General features: G+C 41.0%; 1 protein-coding gene across 1 annotated transcript; it reads right to left on the bottom strand.

The window, feature by feature from the left end:
• Nucleotides 1-302: 302 nt before the first annotated feature.
• Nucleotides 303-2,261, bottom strand: LOC147517222 (uncharacterized). Its single transcript, XM_086593523.1, has 3 exons — nt 1,815-2,261; nt 1,008-1,721; nt 303-899 (listed from the first exon to the last, which is right to left on the bottom strand). Exons 1-3 carry the CDS (start codon nt 2,259-2,261, stop codon nt 303-305), a joined length of 1,758 nt encoding a protein of 585 aa, XP_086449649.1.
• Between the last annotated feature and the right edge of the window lie 10,222 nt (nt 2,262-12,483).

Here is a 12,483-nt window from a genome sequence, read left to right as displayed (position 1 = left end):
GAAACGATGTTAGATGGAATTCCAAAGCGACAAACGATGTCTTTCCATAAGAAACGCCGTACATCTGTTGTTGAGATGTTGATAAGCAGTTCAGCTTTTACCCATTTAGTGATATAATAAGTTGCAACCAATAAGAATCGTACACTTCCAGGAGCCTTTGGTAAGGGTCCCACAATATCCAAGCCCCATTTTGCAAAAGGCCAAGGGCTTAGAATTGGGTGGAGTTCCGTTGCTGGAAGTTTGCTCATATTTGCATGTTTTTGACATGGTATGCATTTTTGGGAAAATTCCGTTGAGTGTCTTTACATGCTAGGCCACCAATATCCTTGAGTCATGGCTTTATGTGCAAGACTACGTCCCCCAGAATGGTTTCCACAAAGTCCAGAGTGTATTTCTTCGAGAACTAGATGACCATGATCTTTGGAAAGACATCTGAGAAGAGGACTGAAATTGTTTGCTTTCTTATAAAGTAGGAGCTTTCCTTTAGAATTTGGAATTATGATAAATTTCCAGGCATCTCTCTTAATTTTGTAAGAAAGTGACGAATTCTCAGGTAGAGTTCTATGTTGCAGAAATTCTAAATAAGTAGGTATCCAATCATCTGGTGAAGAATCACCGTCAATAGATTGGAGATCCAAATGTGGTACTTCTGGAGAATTATCTGCTTCATGGGACTCATCTTCCATATCAACATTGCTTTGGTCGGCATCCTGTGTGAGTGGAGAATCACTCTCAAAACGATGATCGGCCAAATCTTGATGGTCGGCTAAATCTTCTTGAGTTGCTTCCTCTGAGTGAGATTCTGAACTTGTGCCGGCCGATTGAGCTAGCTCTTCTCTTTTTCTTTTCCTTGTTGTTACGACATTTACTTGCTCGAATACGAAATTCCGAGATGTCATCTGGAAATAGCATAGATGAACAATATATAAGTTTTGAACATGTTCTTCTATAACAGTTATGCTTGGAAAAGGTTGGAAATTAATATAGATTTTTCTTTCATTGTTAACATCAACTGCGGTAGAGAGATAGGCTAAGGCATCGGCGTGGCGATTATCATTGCGAGAGCATTGGTGAACTGCAATGGATTTGAATTGAATGGATAACTCATGCATTTTTCGGACATATGCAGCCATCCTATTATTTCGAGCAACAAAAGATCCGCCAAATTGATTCGCAACAAGCTTTGACTCAGTGAATAACTTGATCTTTGTCGCCCCCAGGTCAAGTGCTGTTCGCATTGCATAAAGAACCGCTTCATATTCAGCTTCATTGTTTAATGCGCAAAATCCAAGGCGAATAGATTTTTCAATTTTCTCGCCATCAGGTCGGATCAAAACACAACCAAGACCTGAACTTGATTTGTTCTTGGAACCGTCCGTATGTAGAATCCATAAAGAAGGGTCGGAACTTGTGGATGGATCAGCCGATCCTTGTTGTGGATTAAGAGGTGGTTCCTCAAACTGCTTTTCCATGGTCAGTATGTCATCGACAGGAAAATTGGCCATAAGTGATGCCATTGCGTGGCCTTTCTTAGATGATCGGGCTTTGTAGATAATTTCGTAGGCACTCAAATATGTTTCCCATTCTGCTAATCGGCTCGAATCAACATTTCGAAGAACTTTTCTCAAGGGGTATTCAGTATAGACATTGATGATACGCCCTTGGAAATAAGGCTTCAATCTTCGTACACTATGGACAAGTGAGAGAGCTATTTTCTCAATCTGTGAATACCTTGCTTCTGGAGCTGTAAGGGTCTTACTTATGAAGAAAATTAGTTGTTCATTTTCATCATCAATGAATAAGACGACACTCACAGCTATTTCTGATGTTGCCGAATAGATGCCAATTGTTTGTCCGGTGGTCGGACTAGCAAGAATTTGCAGCTGTACTAGGTATTCTTTCATTTTCTGAAAAGTTACGTCACACTCATCTGTCCACTGTGGGGATCCCTTAATGGCTTTAAAAAAGGGGTGGTGCCGATCTAAATATTTTGCGATAAATCTACACAAAGCAGCTATCCTACCTGTAAGTTGCTGGATCTGCTTCTTTGTTTTTGGCGAGGGCATTTCAGTAATTGTACGGATTTGATCAGGATTAGCTTCAATGCCTCGTTTGGTCATAAGATATCCAAGAAATTTACCCAATGCTAACCAAAATGCGCATTTTGTTGGATTTAGACGCATTCGAATATGCACAAGTCGATCAAAGAATTTTTGCAAGTGATGAAGGTGAGAAGACTCTTCATGCGACTTGATGACCATATCGTCAATATAAGCTTCCATAAACTTGCCTAAGAAGTCTGAAAATGATGTATTTATGAATTTCTGATATGTTGTGTTTCGACCCCCACCTACGTGGCAAACGTCCATTAGTAGGGGTCTCTATTTTATTCATTTAATCAACAGGGCTAAAGCCCAATTCGCAATATCATGGATCAATGTACAGGCCCATTAACTCATGTGTCTAAGGCTGAACCTTAGCCACATGGCTTGCTACTAATATACGTTGATTTATCTCCAGATTCATTTCTTATCAAAGAGATAGTTATCAGTTGACAGTTATACTCTATCACAATTACTCAAGATACAAGATTACTTGAGTTACAAGGACTTTCTACTCTACCTATATAAATACTACATTATTTTTCATAAGGAACTACGTGGAAACTTGATCCCTAGAGAACGGATCTTGGAGTGCGTGGCGGCAGCCATTATTTGGTTCGGTTCATCTCCCCAACATCAAAATCCTCTGTTTCTTAGTGTGTTCGTCACCATTGCTCTCGTTGTGTTGAAGCAGTTTATTGCCGAAACATAATTGGCGCCGTTTGTGGGGAAAGAGAATTCATTATCACGTGAAACAATCAAGATGGTAAGCACGCGAAGTAGACCAAATAGTCAACATATTCCTCCTACTAACAAGAATCGCAACCCTCGAAATTCAAATCGGCCGATGCATGAACCGTTGAACAATCAAGTTGCTCCTAGTAGTAGGATCAATTCTCAACATCCGATCAGAAGCAATAAGAACCGCCTCCGCCTCCATGAAAAGGCGTTACAAGTGCCGCCACCCTTAGCAGCCTTGCAACAAGAAAATCGACAAGTCGGTAATCCTCCATGCGGTCCGCCGCTGTCCATGTCGATCCTTCGTTGACATGGATATGGGCGTGGACATTACTCTCCGCCAACTAGCGGAAAAGGTGATAGTAACAACTAATTCACCCCTAATACGGTTGAGCTGGAGTTCTGACGAGTCAAAAATTTAAATAGGAATTTGAGAAGGAAGGCGGCAAAAGGCAAAGGCGGGGGACGATGTTGCAAATTCAACAACATCAAGGCGACCACGAAGGGGGACGAGCCATTCCGATGTATGGGACCGTCTTGACAATCCACTTCGTCGTCCTCGACACGTGCTATTTCTCAAGCACAATCAACCAGGCGACGCTCTCTAGGAGTAATGACCCTATTACCCGTGCTTATGGGGAGAATCGGATTGGCGGGGATAACTACTATCCTAGACATGTCCGATCTCAAAGGGAAGATTTACCTCCGAGAAGCAATTTCAGGGAAGACCGCCGTCCCTCGAGATATGTCCGACATGACCGGAAGGCGGGCATCCCAGACAAGAGCTACAAAACATGGAGAAATGGTATAATTATTCCGACCACCCGGCCAAGGGTGACTACCGCCCTATCTGGTGGTTACGAGGGATAGACAAAGACAATCACCGGTCGAGTTGATCGTCGCGTCCAAAGATCTCTAACTCCAATAAGAGATAATGGAAGGTATCCTTCTCCACATGGGCACGGACGGGCGCCCGGTTATTCGAGCCAATACTTTAACTATAACGAACAACGGTGAAAGAGTTGATTGCAAAAGAACTTAACGATAGAGAGTCAAGGGATGTAAGAATGAAAAACTTAACAGTCAATGATGGCGTACTTGATAAGTTTTCACTCGACATTCAAGAAGCTTACCACCATCCCGACTTCAAACAACCTGAGTTTGAACTTTATGATGAGTCGGAAGGAGATCCTGGCTTGCATGTTCTATCGTTCAAAAATAAGTTGGTGTTATGGGGTGGAGATGATCCGCTCATATGTAAGCTCTTTCCATCAACTCTAAAGGGAGAAAGATTACGCTGGTTTAGTGAGTTGCCTTCAAGATCAATTCACCAATTCAATGAACTAGAAAATCAGTTTGTTAATCGTTTTCGCCACAATTGCAAGACTCCAAAGGATGTCGACTCACTTTTGAACATCAAGCAACAACATGACAAAAAGTTACGTACTTCTGTTACTATGTTCCGGAAGGCCGCAGCACCGCCGCCGCCGCTACCGTAAACGGTGGTACAAATGCCTTCGAAAGAAGGCGTCGCGGAAGAAAGTATAAGGAAAACCTTCATCCCGAATTTGGACCGACCGACGACAGGAAGGCCGACCTCGCAAATTTGAGGAAAATCGTCATCCTAGATAGGTCCGACCGGGACCCGCGGAAGGAAGGTGTTACGTAAGCAACTAGAGGGAAGACCACAATCCCGCAAAAACTACCGATCCTAGATAGGTTGGTTACACGCATAAAAAAAGACAATCTCGGTCGGACCCACACGTGTGTACCGCTTAAAATCTCTAACTCTTGTAAGAGGTAATGGCGGTGTCATTTTCCACATAAGCTCGACCGGGTGTCTCATGCATTTAAATCTTCTGGATAAAATGGATTTCACCCCACTTAGCACGAAGTCCCTTTGATGTAACTTCCCACTCATCATAAAGGTCATCTGAACCTTAACGGAGCTTGTCTGATTCATCCGTATCCGTTGCCACGAATTTCCGAACTGGTGAACGCCACCGGGCTTCCAAACCTATCTTTCATGGATGCTTCTTCAGGGTACTACCAGATATCTTTGAATGTGGATGACTAAGAGTTCACCACCTTCATCACCGACCAAGGCATTTTTTGCTACACTATTATGCCATTTGGTCTGAAAAATGCCGGTGCAACCTACCAAAAGCTTGTCAATACAATTTTTTCCGATCGGCTGGGAAAAATAATGAAAGCTTATATTGATGATATAGTCGTTAAATCGAAACATACTGGTGATCATCTTTCTGTTCTTCAACTTGTTTTTGATAGACTTAACAAGTATAACATGAAACTCAATCCGGCCAAATATTCTTTTGGCCTCTCTTCTGGAAAATTTCTGGGATTCCTCATGACTCGTAGAGGTATTGAGGCTAATCCTGATCAGATACGCGCCGTTATTGATATGCCATCACCAAAAAAAGAATAAGAAGGAAATTCAACGACTTACTGGTCGGCTTGCCGCTCTTCATAGATTTATTTCTAAGTATTCCGATCGTTGTCATCCCTTCTTCCAGACTTTAAAGGGGGTGACAACTTGGAACGTTGATTGTGAGATGGCATTGCAACAACTAGACCGAGAAATACTTGGTCAGTCCTCCTATATTGACAAGTCCTTCAACGGGTCAACCTAGTGGCATATACCTGGCAGCTACAACTCAAGCTGTTAGTGCTATTCTTTTCATTGATGATGGTAGAACCGTCTTTTTTATCAGAATCAAGTTGATTAGCCGAATGGGAAAGTTATCTTAGTGCATACAGCATTGTCTTTGACAGTCATACTACTGAAAAAGGACATGCTCTGGCTTCTTTGATAGTTGATTTTCCGATTAATGATTCTCCTATTGATGATTTCTTGCGCCAAGAAGAATCTATGGAAGACATTCTGCGGCCAATAACCGGGGGCGACGAAGACCAACATGAAAACGCAATTCCTAATCCCATTGACTTATGGATTGTTTACTGAGATGACTCCCATAGTAATCTGGGTTTGGAATTTGATGCATTTTTTTGTTAAACCCGGTGGAGAAAAGATTAGGAAATCTGTGCGACTTAGTTTCGCCGCTTCAAATAACGAAGCCGAGTATGAGGCTGCCATTTGTGCCTTGAGAACAGCTTTGACACTGGGGGCGCGAAAGTCCAGTTATACACAGATTCTCGCCTTGTTGCAAATCAGTTTGGTGGGTCTTTTGAAGCAAGAGATGAGCGTATGACGGCTTATCTTAGTTTGATACATAGTCTTGCTCGACAATTTGATAGCATCTCTATCACTCAAAGACCCCGAAATGACTTACGTCATGCAGATTCATTGGCTTATCTCTCTGCCGCCGTTAGAAGCGAAGGGTTTGACACATCACTTTTGCAGTCATCTTTTTGTCAGTTTAAGTTTAAACGTTTTACGCTCGCTTAGTTCATTACTATCATTACGAAAAAATCGGCGAAGTTACCACATTTAACCCGTCGGTTTTACGTTTGAACGTTTTTACGCGCTTAGTTCATTACTATCATTACGTAAAAAATCGGCGAAGTTACCACATTTAGCCGTCGGTTTTACGTTTGAACGCGTTTTTTACGCTTTTAGTTCATTACTATCATTACGAAAAAAATCGGCGAAGTTACCACATTTAGTTTTGTCGGTTTACGTTTGAACGCGTTTTTACGCCGCTTACTCATTACTATCGCTATTTACAAAAATCGGACGAAGTTACTACTTTTAACTTCGCGGTCTAAGTTTAAACACTTTTCATCATTACTATCGCTATTTATACAAAATCGACGAAGTTACTACTTTTAACCGCCGGTTTAAGTTTTTGACCGCTTTTACGCTTTCGCTTAGTTCGTTACTATTGTTCGACAAAATCGGCGAGGTTACCACGTTTAGCTTTGTCCGCCTAAGTTTGAACGGCTTTTATGCTCGCTTAGCCTAATTTTGCAAAGTTAAGTATGCATTGGGGCGTTTTTTCTCTGCGTGGGGCATCTCGTTCTATTTCATTTCAACGATATAAATCAACCACATTGTCGGTTTTCCACGGGTATGTTATCTATCACAAAGAACAACATTCAATAGCAAATACATACTTTATTTTTATTTATTTTTCATCAAAAGAAGTTTTAGCTCTATGGTATTACATTCACACAATTACCTAATCACTTGTCTCGTCAATTATCTTCACGGTTAAAGCTCAATTAAATCTTCATTTTCTTCTTGAAATCTGCATTAAACCCGCTTTAGCACTTTCGGTTAATTATCTTCCATTTTATTATTTTTTCTAAGGCATTGCGCCGCTCTTTCTCAACGAAACTTTCCGTCGGCTTCTAAGGCATTGGGCCGATATTTCTGAGAGACATTTTTCATCAATATTTCTGAGCGAAAATTTTCTCCGACTTCTTTATTTCTTCTACGGCATTGCGGCGCGATCACCCTAAGCAAAACCTTTCTTCATCTTCCTTATTTTTTCTAAGGCCTTGTGCCGAACTTTCTGAGTACAACTTTCCGAGTTAAACTTTCCGACAACTTCATTATTTAATTTCTTTTAAGACATTACTTGACATCTTTCTGCGCGAAACTTTTCTCCGTCGACTCTTTGTAACTATATTTTGCTCGTAATTCCGCCATTTCAACCTGCGACAACAATACAAATTTTTTCGTCAGTCTTTCAGACTTAACCAAAATTTTACGACAACTTATAAAAAAATACTAACATACCTGTTTCATGTTGTCAATAATCATTGGCACCGCTTAAAGTATTTTTCGAGTTCATCCACGGTGAACGACACTTTTTCTTTAGCCATTGGTTTTCAAATAGTCACCCCGACATTCTCTATCATTCTTTCCTTTACAATCCAGTTCTTTTATTTTCCGCTTTCGGTTAACTATTTTCCGCTATCGAAATATGCATTCGCTTCGCTTAGCGCTTTCGGTTAACTATTTTCCGCAGTCATTCTTTTTCTAAGGCATTGTGCCGCTCTTTCTCAACGAAACTTCTGTCAGCTTCTTTAATTCTTCTACGACATTAATTGACGTCTTTCTGTGCTAAATTTTTCTCCATCGACTCTTTATGAATATAATTTGCTCATAATACCGCCGTTTCTCCGTGCGGCGAGAATTCGCATTACGTCACATTTTTTCGCGAAAACTTTCTCCAGCTTCATTATTTTTTCTAAGGCATTGTGCCGATCTTTCTACGAAAAATTTTCCGAGCGAAAATTTTCGTCAGCGTCATTATTTTTTCTATGGCATTGTGCCGATCTTTCTCCGAAAAATTTTCCGAGTGAAAATTTCCGTCAGCATCATTACTTTTTCGAAGGCATTCTGCCGATCTTTCTACGAGAAATTTACCGACTGAAATTTTTTGACAGCTGCATTATTTTTTCTAAGGCATTAAGCCGAACTTTCTGAGCGAAACTTTCCGAGGCTCGTCCAACTGTTGTTTCTCCGGGCGGCAAAAATTCTCATTACGTTAACTTTCTAAGTGAAAACTTTATTCAGCTTCTTTATTATTATTTTGTCTACGGCATTGTGATCTTTCCGTTCGAAACTTTTCGTCAATATCTTTTGTTCGTAATTCCGCCGTTTCAACCTGTGACGCAAATACAAATTTTTTCGTTAGTCTTTCAGACTTAACCAAAATTTGAAGCTAACTGGAAAAAAATAAAATACTAACATATCTATTTCCGACACCGCTTTGTCATATTCTCCGAACTTTTCTCCGTCTTCTTCGGCAGCTCAAAATAACTCAATAATTGCTCAATTTTTTTGCTTAAATTGCACTCCCGCAATTTAATTGTGTGTAAGTCATTACTACTTCATCTTCTTCGCCTTTCGTTTCAAATTCGTACACTTCCTCCATCTCAAATTTCTCGAGTCCTAGTATTTTCTGTATTTCTTTAAGCGACCATCGACGCGGTTCCAGGTAGTCGCTATATCTGTCACCTTCTTTCCACCTCACCAAGTCTGCGATCGTCATCGAGGTTTCTTCTCGAGATTTTTCGCCCGTATAGTACGGTAGTTCTACCTGCACAAAAAAAAATCGGGTCAGATTGCTCGAAAACCGGGTTCACTGAGGCCACAAGGACAAACCAGGCCAACTCGATGGGACACAGGTACGGTGCCCTTCCTTCGAGGGCGTTTCACCGTATCATGTTTGTTCATATATCTTCCGAATGCACCAAGCCGGATTATAAACCAGCGGTTACGATGCCCTTCCTTAGAAGGCATTGCACCGTATCATGTTTGATTATATTGTTTTGAATACCAGCGCCATCAATTTCGCATCTCAGTTCGTCTTCCACAGCCATTCCTGATGAAGTTCAATACAAAAACCAACGGCCACGCATAAGAAAAAAAAAAAAAAACAGCATGTCCACAAAGGATGCTTACAGCGATCTCCTCCTTTACTCGGCGCTGCCCTAGATCGTGTTTGATTCACTTTGTAATTTTTGGAACCGCCACAGCGTGTCTTCTTCCACATTCGTTTGTTTTTTCCAGAGCTTCCACATAAGTCTAAATGGCGAGATATAAAACATCAAGGATTACACCGTTGCATCAAGCCATAAAAGCAACAGGTGCGCGAACCAACTTCAGCGCCCTACAGCAGTCACAACTGCTAGAACTCGGGATGGAGTAACGTCAACGTTTTTCCGACTCCAGATTTCCTGGACGGTTTGTTTCTCCTTGTGGTTCATCCTAATCTCTAGCATCACGACGAGAAGCCTCGAGTCAGTTGGCTCGCTTGCAACAGGAAGAACCAGTGAATATGCAGCAATAAAAACGAACAAAACAAAAAAACAAAAGACGGAGAAGAAGACGATGAGGCGAGGGGTTACCTGCAAGTAGAGGCGACAGAAGACGAGGTTGCGTATCAGATATAAGACCGCAGCTTTTCTTCGTCTACCCGCAGCTTTTCTTCGTCGAACCTACTGGTTTGGATGAGTCTCTCCTTATTTATTCTTTCCTTGCGCTGGTCCGGTCTTTCAATCGGTGTATAAGTCTGCCATCCAAACTAACTTAAGATGGGAGACTCGCTGATAAGCGTTATCCACTCCGGATTTACTTGTGGAGTCCTAGTTATCTAAGGTGTTTCCACGTGCACCTCTTCTAGTTTTTCCGAAACATAATTTTTGACTTTTGTCCATTTTTCGAATTCCACTTATTCCGTTCACAATAATTCGCGAAATTTTCTCAACAGTCAACGGTCTAATCCCCGTATCGCTATTCCGTTGGCACGCATCATCGAATTCAAATTTCATATTCTTACGTGACGCGTTCGGTACAGTTTTCGCCAATCGAATTTTTTTGCAATTTTATTTCTATGCATCTTTTCTTTTTTTTTTTAATTTTTTGTGCATTTTCGGCCATCTTTTATTTCACTACGTCATTGCGTCCAGTACACGTTAATTTAACATTATTTCGTTTCCGATAATTCACTACTTCTGCCCGATTGTCCATTTTTTTTATCGTTTACGTTCACACGACACTTTGTTATACACTCCGCTTACTCTTTTGTTATTTCACGTTTTCCGTAATTTATCTTCTCTTCTTTGCCATGTGAACTTTGTTCGCCGACAAAGAGGGCGATGTTCGACCCCCACCTACGCGGCAAACGCCCATTAGTAGGGTCTCTATTTTATTCATTTAATCAACAGGGGCTAAAGCCCAATTCGCAATATCATGGATCATGTATGCGGGCCCATTAACTCATGTGTCTAAGGCTGAACCTTAGCCACATGGCTTGCCACTAATATACGTTGATTTATCTCCAGATTCATTTCTTATCAAAGAGATAGTTATCAGTTGACAGTTATACTCTATCACAATTACTCAAGATACAAGATTACTTGAGTTACAAGGACTTTCTACTCTACCTATATAAATACTACATTATTTTTCATAAGGAACTACGTGGAAACTTGATCCCTAGAGAACAGATCTTGGGTACGTAGGCAGCCATTATTTGGTTCAGTTTCATCTCCCCCAACATCAAAATCCTCTGTTTCTTAGTGTGTTCGTCACCATTGCTCTCGTTGTGTTGAAGCAGTTTATTGCCGAAACATGTTGCCGGTGCATTTTTTAGACCGAAAGGCATTACCTTATAGCAAAATAAGCCTTGGTCTGTTATGAAAGTTGTAAGTTCTTGTTCACCCTTAGCTAATGCAATTTGATAAAATCCCATTGAGGCATCCATAAAAGAAATTTGTTTAAATCCTGAAGTGGCATCAACCATTTCAAAAATATGAGGCAAGGGATACGGGTGAACAGGACATTTTTTATTGACATCAGTAAAATCAACACAGATTATAAGTTTCCCATTTTTCTTAGGGACTGCTACTACATTGGATATCCATTTCGGATATAGTACAGGCCTAATAAAATTAACACTTAGAAGTTTGTCAATCTCTTCTTTCACTTTGAGCTTTCGATCGGGAGCCATTCGGCGAGGCTTCTGACGCACTGGCTTTTGTGTTTTGTCGATATCTAGCCTGTGACATGAAAGTGAAGGATCAATCCCAGGCATTTGTTCGACTGTCCATGCAAACACTGTGCAATTTTTCTTCAAAAGCTCAATGAGTTCATCCTGTTCCTTATTGGAAATTTCTGCAGAAATAAAAGTGGTTTCTTCTTCCTTGTTGCCGATCTGTACTTCGAGGAGCCTGTCGATGGTCGGGGGGCCACCTAAACGCTGCTCCATAGCATTTACCCAGCCAATGGAATTCTGTAATTGCTATTTTACCCCATCGACATTTAGGATGGTGTTGCCCTTGACTTCCGAATCTTTATAATCTTTGAGTACAGACTCATGACACTTCAAAGCTACTATCTGATCACTTCGAACTTTGCATACCATACCATCACACCAGAACTTGATAGCCTGATGGAAAGTAGAAACGACAGCTCCCATTGAGTGGATCCAATCTCTTCCCAGAATGACATTGTAGGAGGAGTTACAATCCATGAGAAGAAAATCAATTGTAACTTCCTTGTTCATTAATGTCACCGGAAGAGAGCATCTACCAATTGATTTTGCTGCTGTCCCATCGAAGACAATGATTGGATTTGGATCGGGAACTATCATTTTCTCGGGGAGATTGAGTCTTTTGTAACAACGATGAATTCCAACAAAAGCTTGTATTACAACAGCATCATAATGAGGATGGTCCACTCCTATCAGATCATTGTCAGTCCAACAAAGAGGTCCTTCCTCATAAGTCTCAGTACCCATACCGTGGAGAAAATCATATCCACTATATACATAGTGGTGGCTGAGATCAGTGATCTTGGAGTGATTAAAATTCTTGCGCTAGGTGTTAGACATTGAATCAACTCTGGCATGACCGACTTTGATTACATTGTGTGCAGCCACGACTAAAGCTTGTTTCGTTTTATCCAGCACGTAATCCTGGAGCATACCCTTCTCGATCAAACCTTGGTTAGAGATCGGCATTGTTCAATTTCATGACCAAAATCGTCGTGGAATTTGTACCATAGTGATTTGTCACGTGTAGCCTTGGTATCATCGGAGAGAGAAAAAGGTGGAGATAAGATATTTTTTCCCTTATTCTTCTCATAGATAACAGCATACTTCTCGTTGAAGGTGGTAAGCTTTAACTCAGGAAGTTTCTTTTGTCA

This window comes from Coptis chinensis, chromosome 2, assembly GCF_015680905.1.
Source record: "Coptis chinensis isolate HL-2020 chromosome 2, ASM1568090v1, whole genome shotgun sequence".
NCBI lineage: Eukaryota > Viridiplantae > Streptophyta > Magnoliopsida > Ranunculales > Ranunculaceae > Coptis > Coptis chinensis.
The sequence above is the reverse complement of the archived record's forward strand: the minus strand, read 5'-3'. Positions and strand labels throughout refer to the sequence as shown.

Coding starts and splice junctions, on each gene's coding strand:
- LOC147517222 (XM_086593523.1), bottom strand. CDS start 2,261: ATGGTCATCAAGTCGCATGAAGAGTCTTCTCACCTTCATCACTTGCAA. Junction 1,722..1,814: donor CGGCAACATCAGAAATAGCT/GTGAGTGTCGTC, acceptor AGGTATTCACAG/ATTGAGAAAATAGCTCTCTC. Junction 900..1,007: donor ATCTCTCTACCGCAGTTGAT/GTTAACAATGAA, acceptor TGCTATTTCCAG/ATGACATCTCGGAATTTCGT.